We start from the raw sequence: 15538 nt of genomic DNA, 5'->3' as shown, positions 1-15538 counted from the left end.
AGCAGGGACTGCTGAACCACCTGAAGCTACTCCTAAGCACTGGCACTCACATTCCAGTGCACTGGAACCCCCTCCCATTCTCCCTGCACAAAAGCTGTTGTTTTGTTCAGCTGCCCTGGGCAGGGGAGCAGCAACCTTGAGCAGTGAAGCAGAAAACTGTTAGAAATTTATAACTCCTGGATTTAATCTGCTTCTGAGTCAGATCAGTGCTCACTCCATCAGGGGCCCAGACATCCAACTGTTACCCATCACCATGGCTTGTGATGGGAACATGCAATGCCTAATCCTAAGACCATGCCCCATTTCCCCTCCAGAGTATGGTGCTCATGCTAACATGAGCATGAGCACCCATAAATCCTTTTTTAGAGGATTTTTCTCTATCCACTCAGCTCCAAGACTCTTAACCTCACCTTAAGAGAGGTGAACACCTGAAGCAGCCTGACTTACTCAGTAAGCCATTACACCTCAGCTTCTCCTGAAAACACTCTTCCTAGGAGTGTCACAAGGCATGACAGAATAAAGCCAGACATGGCTTTCCCAGGAATGCTCTCTCTCCACTCTGCAGAGGTTTTAACACATCACAAAGACAGCACAAAAAGCGGGACAAGAGCAACAAATGTGTATCAAGGGCTGGCTGAAGCATGCAAACCTCCAGGGAATGCTGACCTTACAAACAAGGCACTAGTAAAAAGAGAAAAAACCTCCAGGAAAAGTTCATTATAAGCTTTTAATCATCTTGCCCTGATAGAGGATAAACAAAATACTTGGTTCACCTGGGGAAAAGCCTAAAATAAATATATAATTGACCTATATTATTACTGGCACTACTGAATGCCAGTGTGCAGAGTTAGAAGTGGACAAACAATTTTCTACCAGCTGAAACACAGCACTCCTTCCCCAAACCAGCAAAATACATCTTTGAGACCATCCCTTCTTGAAGAATGAGCATTAGAACAGAGAAAAGCTCTGTGACCAAACAGATTTGCCTCATTTGTTTCCAAACCACTGCAGCAAGATCTGAGGCTGCAAGAGCTGCATCTCCTACTTGAAAGCTGTACCAAACATGCACCATTTTATCCAGAGGAATCACTCCCAGGAGAAGAGCTGATCATCTCATTCAGAAACTCATGTTGAAACATTTCTGGATGAGTGACCAGACAGGTCAGCTCACTCCCTAAACAAACAAAAGAAAGACTGTTACTAAAGATATCCCAGCTAAAGCTGTTTCTCCTTCTGGGAATAAGGAAATCCCAAATCCTCACAGGGCAATTTTAGCTCTAACTGCTGACACATCTCTAGAATACATTCCCCACCTGCCACAGAACTCACTACTGAATTGGATGGACCAACATGGTCCTTCATGTCATTCTGCAGACAGAGCCAACTGCCTCTGCTCTCTACAAGAGCATTGCCTCAGATTTTCAGGATAAACTATTTGAAACACCCACCAAAATCAACATTTAGGACACACTTTCCTCAAAAAAAAAAAAAAAAAGTAAATGGTCACACAGCATAAATAAAGCCAACTGGGGAGTCTTTCTGTTTTTACGAAATAAATAAAAAACAGATAACTCACAATTTGTTTAATAGCTCAGAGGAAGAAAATATACTCAGGTTCACAAGGGTATTCTGCAAAAAATCAAACACCTTATGTAAAGCTGGGCCCCACTCACACATGTACCAATTAGTCAACTACAGCATTTCTTATCCACATAAGAGATGCACATCATTTTAGTTCTGCACTCAATTTATTTAAACTTGGACAAGCCTGACACATGCCAAGATTTAAAACTCTTACACTTAATTTAACATTTCAATCCCACGCATCCTACTCAAGCAACCAAGCTCTGAACACAAAGCAAGCCTGAGGGACTGGGAGTGCAGCCCCCCTGCTCCATTCACCCTAAACCATTTGATAGGATGTTATGTCATGTTATTCAAATCCAAGTGTGACTGACAAGACTCTTCCCTCCTCCAGCAGCTCTCCAGGGAGCAAGGGTTATTTTGGTAACTTTATCTGTTGTTTTCCTCAGCAAGCACTTTCTTCTCAACAGGGAGTTTCATTGATAAAACTACCCAAATGCATCCAGAGTGTTACAGCCAAGGGAGCACTACAGAATTCCCAAAGTCATGAGCATATTCATCACACATGTACCTCAGGCTCTTACACTCCCAAGTAGATGCACTGACTGCTGCAGGTTACAAGCAACTTCATAAACATTTGCCAGAAACTTGGCAAGACACATCGTCTGGAGAATTTGAGGATAAGCTGTGCCCCTGCCCTCCTCCACAACTATTCCCAGGGTATCTCTGTCGCATTAAAAGGAGGAGTTGCAGTTTTCAGGGAAGAGGAATGCCTATGGCAATCAAATCCTAAATATTTACCAGGCATGTGAGTATCAAAACTAAGAACAAATACATTCCTCCACACTGCTGTTTCATGAGAGCCTCAGGCATTTTCGTAGAGAAATAGTATATTACCACTCTTTTAGTCCTAAAATTCCTTTTGGACTAAAATACACAGCACATTTGTTCTAAAAGAAGGATGAAGCACCATTTCAATCCCACAATGTTTTTAAGACTCTGAGATGCTACAGGCAAAAGAAGTTGTTCCATATTTTTACAAAGCATTTCCACGGATTAAAGCTAGCAACAGACTATGAGAAAGGATATGGAACAAGTAACTCAGACTGACACACAGTGTCCTGTTACCTTTTGATACAGTAAGTCTTGCAAGAAAATGTTAAACATGTTCATATCTTTTACTGTAAGGAAGAACAAACAAAGAATTATAAAATCATTCAGGTGAGAGACTAATAAAAAAACCCCAATGCAATCTGCTCATGATTAAGAAGAGATACTGCTCATTCCCAGGACTGCAGGGGCAAAGCTCAACTGTTTCTGAACATGTCACACTGAAAAGCAAAAACAAACTCAACCAAACCTCACCTCTGCTCATGGCAGGGAGACAGACACTGCCAGCCCACACTGCCAGCCTGCACACCATTCCAGGGCTGCCAAGAGCTGGAGCTCAGGAAACCCAAGCACAGTTATCTGAACCAGCAGCTCCCAAAGTGCCACAGGATCCTAACACACCTCACCCAGGCAAACTGGATGGCTCCACAGGAAACTCCACAGAAATGGAAACTGATGTGGAAGTTGTTCTCCTGCTCACACACCTTGCTCAAGGTGCAAGATGTGCTGTAGTAAGGAAGCAGCTAACAACTACCACTGCCTGGAACAGCAGGACAGAAAGGATTTCTGTACCCTCCAAGTCACTGTTATTCTGGAAGTTTCACCTGATCATGTATCTCTTCCAAGGAAAGCCAACATCTTTCTGTTGTTACTATGTCCAACTTAAAACCTTGGAACTTCAAGATAAATCCTTCCACGGTCAAAATCCCAGCAATATGCTATGAGATCCAAGAAATTCAAATCAAAGTCTCTTGTTTGTTTCTCTGCAAAATGAGTATTTTTCCCAGCTACTGCTTTCACCATCACCACCAATTCTGTGATTTTAACAGTGTTATCAGGAATATTACAGTCTATTTCTCTGAAAATATGTACTTTACAGATAAGAACAAGCTGGAATGATTGTTCCTGTATTTTGCTCTGGAAAGCCCTAATTAGATGACTTGACTAGCATAGCTTTGGATTGTTCATTTGAAGGATATGAAAAATTCCAAGCTAAAACAAACAACAACCAAACAAGAACAGTGCCCACCTCAGCTGTTAATGATGGCTACAGGCTCAGCTGCTCAACACAAGCCCACTGCTCTAGTATCCCATGAAAAGCAGGAGTCCCAGCTGGAAAACAATGGCAAAGAGCACTGTCTGCCTGTGGCTGCATCCTCTCAGCTTCTGCACGGCAGCTTCTAGAAGAGAAAACCCTGACATTGTCCTTCCCTCTGCTTCAAGGGGGCTTCATGACAGGGCAAGTGGCTGTGCTGTTCAATTCTCCATCTGCCCCAACCTCCTCAGACAAAGATTCTCCTCTCCTGACAAGCCATGCAGATTCCCTGTCCACAGGGCTTCAGATTCACCAGGAGGAAGCTCATTGCTGAAGGCCTGAAGTGCCACCAATGGATCAAACCCCAGAGAGGTTTGACCCATTGGCAGATGGTTTGATCCAAAGGCAGAATAAAGCAATGAGCTCCACAAATGTTAGAGCAAATAGCACTGTACTCACACTGCCCACATTTTACTCATGTGCAGTGTTTGGATGGCTTTGAGGCAATATTTTAGATACTCTTCAAATATGATCTCTTGACATATTTTACAGCTTTTAATGCTAAAAGAAGTGTGTAACATACAAAGAAAGAACTTAGAAAACCATACCAAAGCCCAAAAGGGCTATTTAGGAGTACTTTCAGAAGCATTGGCTTCCAAAGTAGTAGATCATAACATAATGCAGCCTCCACAAGTTTATTTTAAATTACTCCTGAGGAGAAAAGCTAAGTTCAGAAAGACTCTTCTGGCCCAATTTAAAATCATAACAATTATGGTGTATGAAATAATACTCTGCCTTAAAACTTGAGACAAAGATTTTAGGATATACAAAGGTTCTCCAATATTGTAATGCCTAACAGCCCCTAAGCTACTCTGCTATCTTCCCTTAACATCTTCCTTTTTTACCATTCTTGCTTAAATAGCTTCATACTAGGTTCACAAAGGGGATTTTTTTTTAACCTAAAACTTTGATCTCCTAGGCAAGATCCTACTTCCAAATTTGTGATACCAGCAAGCAAAGCAGACATTTTACAGTCAGAGATCAAACTCCATCTCTCAACAAATGATCACTTGAAGGTGGCAACAATATGCTGCCATATTATTTAAAGTTATTCATGATGTACAACTCTAAGCAATAGAAAAGTTTTGGATATTCAATTTTCCCTAAACCAATCCAGACACCACACTGGATAACACAGCTGTGGTAGGATAAAACCCAGCAGGTGAAGTGACCAGAGCACTGATTCTCATCTTCTCTTCCCTACACAACAGAGAAATTCAAGTTGAATCCTCCTCTTGGCTTCATGCCAGCACCACACAGCCTACCTGAGCTCTCCAGCATTCTTAGAAAGTTTTCAGAAAATGTCTTTTTCAAGTATTCTAAGATACTGTTAACCCCAGTGAGTAAAATTGACATTAGAGGATAACATTTACTAAATAATCTTGGAGAGCATCACAAAGTTATGATGGGTTTCACTGGAATGCCTCGAGGGAGGAAAGTATTTGGGGAAATTACTTTGGGAAGACCTGACATACAAAGAGAAGCATTTAAATTCCATCATCACCCTCCCTAGCAGAACAAGTTTAGACTATGGTTTCATACAAGAGGATGCTGGAAGTCTTCACAAGTGCCTGGAGGAGGGGAGGGAAACCAAAAACCCTGTAGTTTGTGGTTTGCTGTATGTTTTTCCACTTTGTGTAAGCATTACCTGTGAGTTGCTCATGGAAAGGAAGCCAACATAGCCCCAGAGCACGTGAGAAGGATTTGATGTGGACAAGCTCAAGCCACACTGCTGAGTGCCTGAGCTGGAACAAACCCTGCATTATTCCAGGCAGCTCTGCCCAAGACAGTGCTGCTGTTTCTGGAGTCAGAGGTGAGAGCATTATCAGTGATGGTTCACCATATGTGTATGTCTGCTACAGCACAGACCACAAAGCAAAAACATCAAACACTGCAAAGCTTTGTATTCTGTGAGGGAAGTACAGAATCCCATCATTCCTACAGCTAGCAGGACATATACATCTAATTAAGGCTATTAACAGTAACATTAAAATGAGTGTACATCTCTAGAGATGTCAATCAGCTGAGGGAGATGCTCCCTAGAAGCATCCCTTCCCAGGTGATTCCTAGAGACAGGACAGGCATACACCCTGGGAGTCCCATTCCAGTACTCTGTTTCATAAAAATGCAGGAAAGATTTACAACATAAAAAACTGTTTCAGCCCATTCTTTATTTTAGCTTTAAAACCTGGTGCTGCTTCACACAACTGATCAGAAACAATTGAAGATGGCTGTTGATCACTGCCTGGAAGCCTCCTGTTAAAAACCAAGCAATGTTACTACATGCACAAAATCTTTGACCTCTGCTGCAGAGTCAGCTCTATAGGCTTCAGAAAGTACAGACAGATGTCAACACAAATTTGAATACCTGTGTCACACAGAGATCCACTCCTCACACAATTCAGATGCTGAAGCAAAAACCATAGTTTGTTCAAAAGGAAAGTCAAGAAAGGAATTGGGGCTGTTGGTTGAACAGAATTTGTGGATGCCTCATCCCTGGAATTGTGCAGGGACTTGGAGCAACCTGATCTAGTGGAGGGTGTCTGTGTCCATGAGACAAGCTTTAAGCTCCCTTCCAACCATCCTATGGTTCTACAATTCCATCACCAAAAGAGCATCCAAGTCAACACTATGTCATAAGTGAATAAAAAAAAACAAAATGCTTGACAAATAAAGCTAGAGTCAACAGTTCTCTGCACCTGCAGTGAATCAGGGCCTTGTATAGGTGGAGACAATTTTGACTAGCCTGTCTGAATTTTACAAGAGGATCACACTAATATTGATTTGTTTAGACCGCCATGAACACAGCTGAAGAACTGCAGTCTCATAAACAATTCCTGTTGCAAACTGTGACAACTGCAGAGTTGCAGTGATTTTCTTTGAAAGTAGTTAATTTTTCTGATTTTGCAACATACACAGGCCACAGAGACAGATATAATCCCAAATATCAACTTGATAAGGAAAGATCTTTACTGCAAGCTTCTTCCAGATGTTATTTCAACTCAGCTGAGAACAGCCTAACAAAAGTTGACTCAGCTCAAATCAAGTCTGGACTGTCACAGAAAGTCTATAAACCAAGCAGGTTTGGGTTTGTTGACTTTTGTTTAATTCCATCAAAACCTTTTTGTAGGGCAATTACTTCAACACTCAGAAGAATGCATGCTCTGCTGAGTTTGTTTTGCAGTTCACTTGGTGCAAAGTATTTTACCCTGCAATAACAGAACAGTGTAGAAAAGAAAGCCTCAATTAGCAAACTACTGAGCATGATGAAGGCTGGTGAGCTTCCTATTAAGATTCAAAAGATCTAGACAGCAAACTTGCTACCAGATTAAGCTCGTCATTATTTTTTAAACAAAAGACTGCACATGTGCCTGATTGATTTTGCATAGCAGGGCTATAAGAGCTATTTGGTATTAACCCACACTGTTACATACAATTACTTAATTACATCAGCATAACCACTTACATTCTCAAAAAGAGAGTCAAAACTCCTGAGAACCAACTAAGGAAATTACAAGAAGTTTTTCACAAAAGAGCACACAGTTCTACCACTAGGAAAGGAGTAAAATACTCCAGGTATGTAGAGAAGCCAGGAAAACTTATTACATTAACTACCATTTACCACATCAGCAATTCTCAGCAATGCATTGCTTCAGGTAAAGATGCAAAAAAACCCTCAAATGCAGCATGCAGTCATTTCTGTCCTGCATGATGATGGTCACTTTTCTCTATGGTGTTATTTGGCAAAAGGGACATTCCATGTGTACCATTAGGCTTTAGGCACTGTTACTAAAGGCAGCAGGTGCTCAGCTTAAGGCAAAATTGTAGACATCGCAAACAAGAAATGCACTCTAATGCTAACAGGTGAAACCTAAGCTCACAAAGCTGTAAGATCTACAAGACACACTTATGTAAAGAAAAAAAAATTAAATAAACTCATGCACAAAACCCTTAAAGACAGCACAGAGAAAAAAGACACCTCTAACTGCTGAAGGAGACTCCTCAGCTCGGAGCTGCAGACATTCAGACACCAGCATTCCAGGACAGTTTTTATGAATGTCACCCCTGCTCAGAAGTGAAACAGGATGGCTTTTTATCTCTTGTCTTGATGAAAAAAGGTTGCAATTATGCCACAAGCTAGCACCCAGGGAAAACAGGATCTCTGCTCTTCACTTAATGCACTGTGATGGATACTGATAAACTGAGCATCCAGAAAATCAAGGTATCCCATGATAACAGAAAATTATCAGCTAACAGAATTGAAAAATTTTAGTGCCATAGCAACCAACTTCACAGACTTTAAAACTGAATTAGTCAGAAGATCAAAAAGAAAAAAACTATTTTAAAGCAAGATTTCAAATAAAAAGGCAATTACCTAGCCCTTTTATTCATCTAATTCTTTGGGGTATATTATTAGGAAGAATAACTGCAAAGCTTTTTCCAAAGCAAGTGTGCACTTTGCCAAGGCCAAAGCAGCAGAATCCACTGGAAAAGTGGTGCCTGCATGCAGGAAAGCTAGACTATAAAGAACACCTAGTCATCTCTGTACAGGAAAACAAATACAGCTCTTTATTTGCCAAGAATAATCCCTCTTCAAAACATTCTGTTCCAACCATGACAACCCAAAGCAGCACCAGAGAGATCTCCTTTCCTCCAGCACAAGGGAGGGAGAGCGTGCATGCAAAACACAGCCTAGCTGTACCTGTCTGTACTGTAACAAGTGGCCAAGCTTTGCTTTGCAATACATTCAGCTATTTGGCTCAGGAAATCACCTCCCCCCCTCAAGGCTTTCTCAGTGCACCCTGAGCCAAGCCCAGGCTGCACAGCCTGCATGGAACTTTATTCTTGCCCTGTGTTTCCCCTCCTTTCTCCTTGGTATGCAGAGCTGCAGCAGGGCAGCAGTGCCAGCTCGCTGGAGAAAGCAGACCTGTAAGATAATCTCTTTTCCTGAGCCAAACATCCCAGGCCAAACTGATACACAACCAGCTACCACAAGCAGCAGCCTGCCAAGAACAGCACAGAATTTAAAAAAAACAAATCCACCCCCTACAAAAACCTCACAAAAATAACTCTCTTTGATAAGAAAAAGGATATGGAGGACTAAACCTGTGCTCAATGCTCTGTTCACAAGACATTCAGTCCAGCACCTGGAATGGGAGAGACCATCTTCCCCTCTATTCAGCTCACACATGGCTTCAGCAAGAAGAAAAGAGTACTTTTAAATATTGCTACATCCTGAGATGAAGCCAGAGGCTGATGCCAAAGTAACCAACCTAAAAACAAATCAAACTTTTAAAGTATATTTAGTATTTTACTTTAAGACTTAACTACAAAAGCCAGGAGGAAACTGGGCTTACACTATCCAAACACAAGGGGAAAAGAACCTCAGAACAAAAATGCAGCTGATCTGGGGTAAGAAGCCAAGCCTCAGGAGAAAAACCTTCAGTGCTCCTTGCCTTCCTGTTGCTCATGTGTTTTTCAAAACTTAATCATCTCATTCATTTCTCCTATGTCCAGCCATTCTCTTCCATTGATTTGGATAGTCCATCTTCCATTTCATGAATTTTAAAAGCAGGAGGGACTATATTCACAATTCAAATGAATTTGCATCTACCACAAAGCATTGTAAATTCTTCATTAAATTCCATTTAAGATAGAACTGTATCTGAAAATTTCTAATTCAGATGTCACAGGCTTCAACTCAAAGAGCCAAATTACAGAGCAATAATCAACTCAACCTCATAAAATTGCAACACATTTTTCCTTTAAGTTAGCTCAACTCCAACTATATTGGTAAGAATTCTCCTTTTATTTTTCACAGGAAAGTAGCAGTTCTTAAACTCCTGTGTCCTTTTCAGATTGTGAATGATCACCAGGTCAATATCCTTTAGAAAGAAGGGAAAATGTAAGCAAAGCTCTTGGCAAGGCTTAAGGTACATCTTTCAGGTTTCTGATCATTGCCTTTAAAAAAACCCAACCCTTTGAGTGTTGGTATTTGAACCAATGATAATGCTGTAGGCACTGCAAGAGTACCTCTGGAATACTAACTGCCTGCTCCTTTGCAATAATCATGATTAGAGAACCAGAACAGCCTCCTTCCCACAACCACAGACTTACCAACCCAAGGAACATGCAGCTTCTCACAGCTTAAACAGGCAGCTTCTTAAAACAGCTCACCTGAAGGCCAGGGAGAATGCCTGGAGATTTTGGGGAAAAAAAACCCCACAAGTGCTGAAAGAGATGGTCAACCCTGCCAGGAGTGTGTTCACCACTTGCATTTCCTAAGAACCATCCTAACCTCACTCCTTGTTTAACCCACAGCCCTCAATTACTCAGAGCTCTGGACAGGTAACCAGTCATTTGCTGCCACAAATGAGACATCTCAAAAAGGGAACTTTAAATGCCAGCCTCCACCTGTGCACAGGAAAACAGAGAGATGGAATAACAGGAGGACGTGCTCAAATATAACATAATGTCACATGCTGAGGCAAACAGAACCTTTGACCTGGAACTCCATAAATTAGGGAGAGAAAAAAGAGGAAAAATAAAGTAAAATGAGCTACTGTGACAGATCTCACTTGTCTACCTCAGTGCAAGCAAAAAGATTAAGGGAAGCCTTTGCATTTCCAATCCATTTACCAAAAAGGCAGGAACACTAGAGAACCAGGACAAGGACTGGGAACACACAATATTTCCTACAATTACAGTATAACCCAGAGAGATGAAGACCCCAAGCATGCATTACTGTCTGGTTTCTATTCTCCATTTATAATTTTAAAACAAGTAATTTCACTGACACTATTTTATCAGATCACTTAAGGAGCTCAGGTACACACAGAGTGAGGAATAAAACATTTAAATGGAAGAAATATGACAGTTCCCAACCTGTCAATGGTACACGCTCCTCACTCCATTAAGTCACATCAAATGAATTTTCTGGCCTTTTACACCAACTACAACAGTGAAATAACAAGAAAAATACTATTCTTGAAATATTTTTGAAATACACAGCCTTCATGGTAACTTGTTTTGTTCTTAATACAATCTGCAGCACCAGGAGAGTTCTATTTTTTCCAGGAGGCAGAGCATTAAGGCTCAATTACACTGTCTTTGCCACAAAGGTGTTACCAAAGAAACAGAACCACTCAGGATGAAGAAAGTAGCAGGAGGCCAAAACTTTGATCTCTAATCCCATTTTAACCACAACTGTTTGATCTAGGAAAAATACTTAGCCTTTAATGCATTAACATGATACAGAACACTATCATGCTATAAATACTGCACAATCTTTATAAGGGCAATGCTCAACAATTATGGTATCAAATTCAGTCACTAATTAACCAGATGTAATGTAGGTTCTAAAAGTAAAATCATGCTACACTAGTAAACCAGATAAGAGACTCACATTGGATAAGATTATTTTCATCCCTTTTAATATTTCCCACCTCAAATTCAACAACTTGGTCATGCTTCAAATGCAAATCATCATTAATCAAGCAAAAATCGTTACCTAGTAAATATATTAATATTTCATGGGCGTATTTATACTTGAACCACCATGCAAATCAGTTTAACAGGCAACCCACAAAAAAAGGGCTTAAAGGCTGCAGTCTATGTTCAGTGAAATGCAAGCTCTGAAGTCTTTCCAGAAACAGGCTTGCAACCTGAATCCTTCCAGGAAAAAAAAAAGCACTTTGGAACACAAATTTTAAAAATATACACATACACTACCCCTTTCTACTCTTTTTATACCGTGACATAGAATTATATGAATAATAATTAAAATCCTGATGACAAAATTTAAGTCACTCAAAACTGTAATATATCCAGTGCATGAATACTTCTAACTAAAAGGAAGTTAATTCATCTGCAAAATGTACCAAAGAAATGGGGTTTGCTCTGTTTTCTGATTATGGTCAAAAATGTTTAAGCTGAGTAGCTCTGACCATCACCATTTCCTTCTCCAACCAAGGAGCATCCTTCTACTACAAAAAGAAAGAGGACTCTGCACTACATTAATTAAACATTTCTTTGACTCAGTGGAAAAATCAGTGGTAAAAAGTATTTGATATCAGTCTGGGGATCTGACTATTTTTTCTTCAAGAATTCTAAAAATACACAGTGCTTAGTGCTAAGATAACTCTTTTGATAATACTTTAAAGTGACATCCTACCAATAACCTCCCAAAACCAAAACTTTAAAATTTTCTGTTTGGGGGTTTGGCTTAGGTGGGTTTTTTTCATTTGTGTAGAGTTTTGGGTATGGAGTTTGGGGTTTTTTTATTATTTTATTTGTGTCAGACTGTTCTTTACTGAATATTTGTGTTAAACTGCTTCTTTCAACATTTGCCTTACAAGTTGGGCTCCACTGACTCAAAACTCCTTCTCCTTTAGATTCAAAACTACCCAGTGAAAGCAAGGGAAGATGTGCTTCAAAGACAGGCACTCCTAGAAATCAGCAGATACTGAAACCATGTGATTGCACTCACACTGACTAACAAAACAAGCACACCACCTCTTTTCTCTATATTTTATGGACTGAAAAAGAATGTTCCAAATAATTGTTTCTCCTAGTTATTCATATTTAAAAGTGTCATAGCCTGCTTGTACCACACTAAGGAAAATCAATGGATAATCCTTATAGTAACACTCCCAGTTTCAAACTGAATTTTCTCCACTTGAGAGAAACATTTCTTATGAGAAAAGTAAGATTACCTTAAACACCTATAGAGAAAAAGGCTGCTTCTGCAGCCTAACTGCATCTAAAAATCTTACCTGCTCCTTGCAGCAGTGTCCACACACTGCCCTCACTGAGAGCATCACACACAACAGCTCCCCAAATCTCCACTTGCTATAGCCTGACTGGTTTTAAGTGGGCTGTATGACTCAGAATAGATCCTCATCCATTTTAAACTGTAATTGGCACTTTTCTGGTATTGTCCAAACAAGCAGTCAGATGCTCTGGAGTCAAAAGTAAAAGTTATATCAATAACAGCCCATATGTCACTTATTGTCACTTATTTCCTCTGCCTCATCTCCAATGCAAAGGAAACGTCTGAGACAACATCTGACCCCATTCCCACTCAGCTGAAATGCTACCCAATGTTTACAACTCATGACTTTTATTCACAGTCTAAATATCAAGTGTTAAACAGTAGAGATACACAGAAGTCAGCTATTCTCAAGTCATTTCTACATCAGGATGCAGCCCAGCACATCGGTGTTACTGGGCAAACTGCTGAGAGTTAACACCAGCTGAGAGTGCTCTTTGCAGGCTGACAAACAAATAAGGACAAGGCCACAGAGTGGCACCTTCCAGAGAAAAAACTCAATCCACAAGAGCCCTGAGATGTCCTGTTGATGCCTGGGATGTCACCCAGAAAAAAAACTCACCTTCAGCACTGGGCATCAGGCAGCACTACAGCTAGACAAGACCAACAGCCAGCAAACTACTGACATCAAGGCAGGCTTGGGAATGGGAAAAGGAAAACCACAAGCAGACATAACATTCAGAGAGTGGAGCTCTCAGGAGATATGCAGAGCCAACATAAGGGTTTGTACTTGCTGAAAATAAAGCGTGATGCAAAACATTCCTTCACCTTGGATTTGATCTTATCCCTCTCCCTGCACAGCCCTGTGTACCAGCCCTGCACTCGGCCCCCTCTGTGCTTTAACTTAGGAAAATAACAAAACTATTCCAGCAGAACCGATAAACTAGACTACAAAAGGGTTCACCTCGCTAAAATGGCAGAAAACCAACAAGCACTGGAACTGTGAAGAGAGTAGGGAGGGGCTATGCAACTGGAAAGAAAGGAACAACAAGAGCTTGCCTTTCTGGCAGGCTGGCAGCCTGTGAGGCACTGCCTGTGAGGTCAGCTTCCGAGATCCTCTCAGACAGGATGCCTACCTAAAAGGGGGCCAAAAGATCCCAGACAGGGTAAAGGAGCAAGGGGCAAGTTATTCATAAAGCACACATGGAAGCATTTCATACCTGTGACAGATGTTGCAGCAGGAGTCATTGAAAACACCTACCACGAGTGTCTTACTAACTACCCAACCAAAATTAAAACATGAAGTTAGATTAAAATCAAAATTAGCTTTGCATTTAAAGCCAGATGTTATCACTGACACTTACTGGTTCAAGACTCCCTTTGATTAGAGTAACCCTTGCCACTGCCATCTGCTGTCCCCATAAAAACAGATGAGAAACGAGCCCAGGTTTTTCCTAATCGCATTCCCTATTGGGCAAAACACCATTAAAGCTGACCCACCCTGGCATTGCCGGACTCCGCAGCAGAGAAGCCAAGAATACAGACCTCGACACCACGACGGCTCACTAAAGGCACGTCCCCCACAGGCTGCTTCAAAACGAGCCCAGGAATGAATGAAAAGATGGAGCTGGAAGACTCGGAGGAGGCAACTCAGTTTTTTCTTGAACTGGACTTAAAACTGCTCACGACAGATGTCTGGGAACAACACAGATTGCCCCGTTAACCTCCCCATAGAGTCAGCTACGTCTAACGATTATATATCGAGTTTCATACACGCACAACCGAGGACTGGAAAGCAGCCGCCTCTGCAGCCGAGTTCTCGGCGAAGGTGGGAACCTGAACGTGAAAAAACATCTCAGGTCACTGCTGCTGCGAGCACGGCTCCTCCACGCGGGCTGGGCTCTCCCAGACATCCAGGAACGAATGACCCCGCAAGGCACCGGAGCCAGAGCACAAAGCCATCCCCCGAGAGCGCTCCCTGCCCGGAGGGCGCTGCGCGGGCGGCAGCGCGGAGCCCCGAGGTGCGGATGAACAGGAGCTGCTCTCCGGAGTCCTCAGGGCCACCCCGCGGGCAGCTCGCTCCTCCCGCGGAGCTCCGCGGCGCAAACTCCGATCTTTAAAACACAAACCATGAGGGGAACGCGGGGCGGCGGCGCGGCGGGGCGCGGACCCGGCTCTTTGTTCGCCGCCGCGGGCAGGCCCGGCCCGGCCCGGGGCCCGACCCTCACCTCGCGGACATCCTGCAGGCACTCGAGCACGGCGAGGTTGTTGGCCCAGCTGTGCTTGGAGCAGAGCCGCACCACGTCCTCCCGGCACACCGCCTCCTCCGACAGCTTCCACCCGCTGCCCGACCCGCCGCCGCGGGCACTCCGCGGGGCAGCCACTCCCGGCCCCCCCGGCTGTCCCGCTGCGGGCAGAGCACCGCCGGGACCGGCAACGCCGGCAGCAGGGCTGGGCGCCGCCGGCCGCGCCGCCAGCGCCAGCAGCAGGAGCAGCGCCGGGCCCGGGCAGCGGCTCCGGACACGTCCGCACGGCGCCATCTTGGATCCGCCACCTCCGGCGTCCGCCCGCCCACCCCGCGGCACGCACGGCGTATGCAAATCAGCGCGCCCGTGACGTCGCCCCAGCGGGACGCGCCCCTTTCGTGGTGAGGGGGCGTGGTCCGTTCTGGCCCCTCCTCCAGCACGCGCCGTGGCCCCGCCTCAGCCGTTGTCGCCTCAGGAGGACGAGGCGCCACCTCAGGAACCACCGCGGCTCTGCGGCCCCGACGGCCCTCGCCGCCCCGCCGGCCTCCAGCACCTCCCTAGCGGCCCCGGTGCCCCTCGGCGGTCCCGCAGCCTTTCAGGGGACCCCGGCACCTCCCAGCAGCCCCGCACCCCCTCGGCCGCTCCGCAGCCCCTCAACGGTTCCCGCAACGGCTCCCGGATCCCCTCAGCGGCCTCCGCGACCCCACAGCCGGGCAGGGCGACACTGCCGAA

The 15538-nt window shown here is 43.6% G+C and overlaps 1 protein-coding gene across 1 annotated transcript in view; it reads right to left on the bottom strand.

The window, feature by feature from the left end:
• The window catches only part of GLG1 (golgi glycoprotein 1), an 82217-nt gene extending 67117 nt beyond the window's left edge, over window positions 1–15100 (bottom strand). Inside the window, exon 1 of the mRNA XM_058033998.1 lies at window positions 14789–15100. Coding sequence (XP_057889981.1) covers window positions 14789–15100 — 312 coding nt within the window. The remainder of the gene's footprint in view (window positions 1–14788) is intronic.
• Between the last annotated feature and the right edge of the window lie 438 nt (window positions 15101–15538).

The sequence above is a fragment of the Melospiza georgiana genome, chromosome 14, assembly GCF_028018845.1.
Source record: "Melospiza georgiana isolate bMelGeo1 chromosome 14, bMelGeo1.pri, whole genome shotgun sequence".
Lineage (NCBI taxonomy): Eukaryota > Metazoa > Chordata > Aves > Passeriformes > Passerellidae > Melospiza > Melospiza georgiana.
This window is presented reverse-complemented; position numbering and strand designations above follow the sequence as displayed.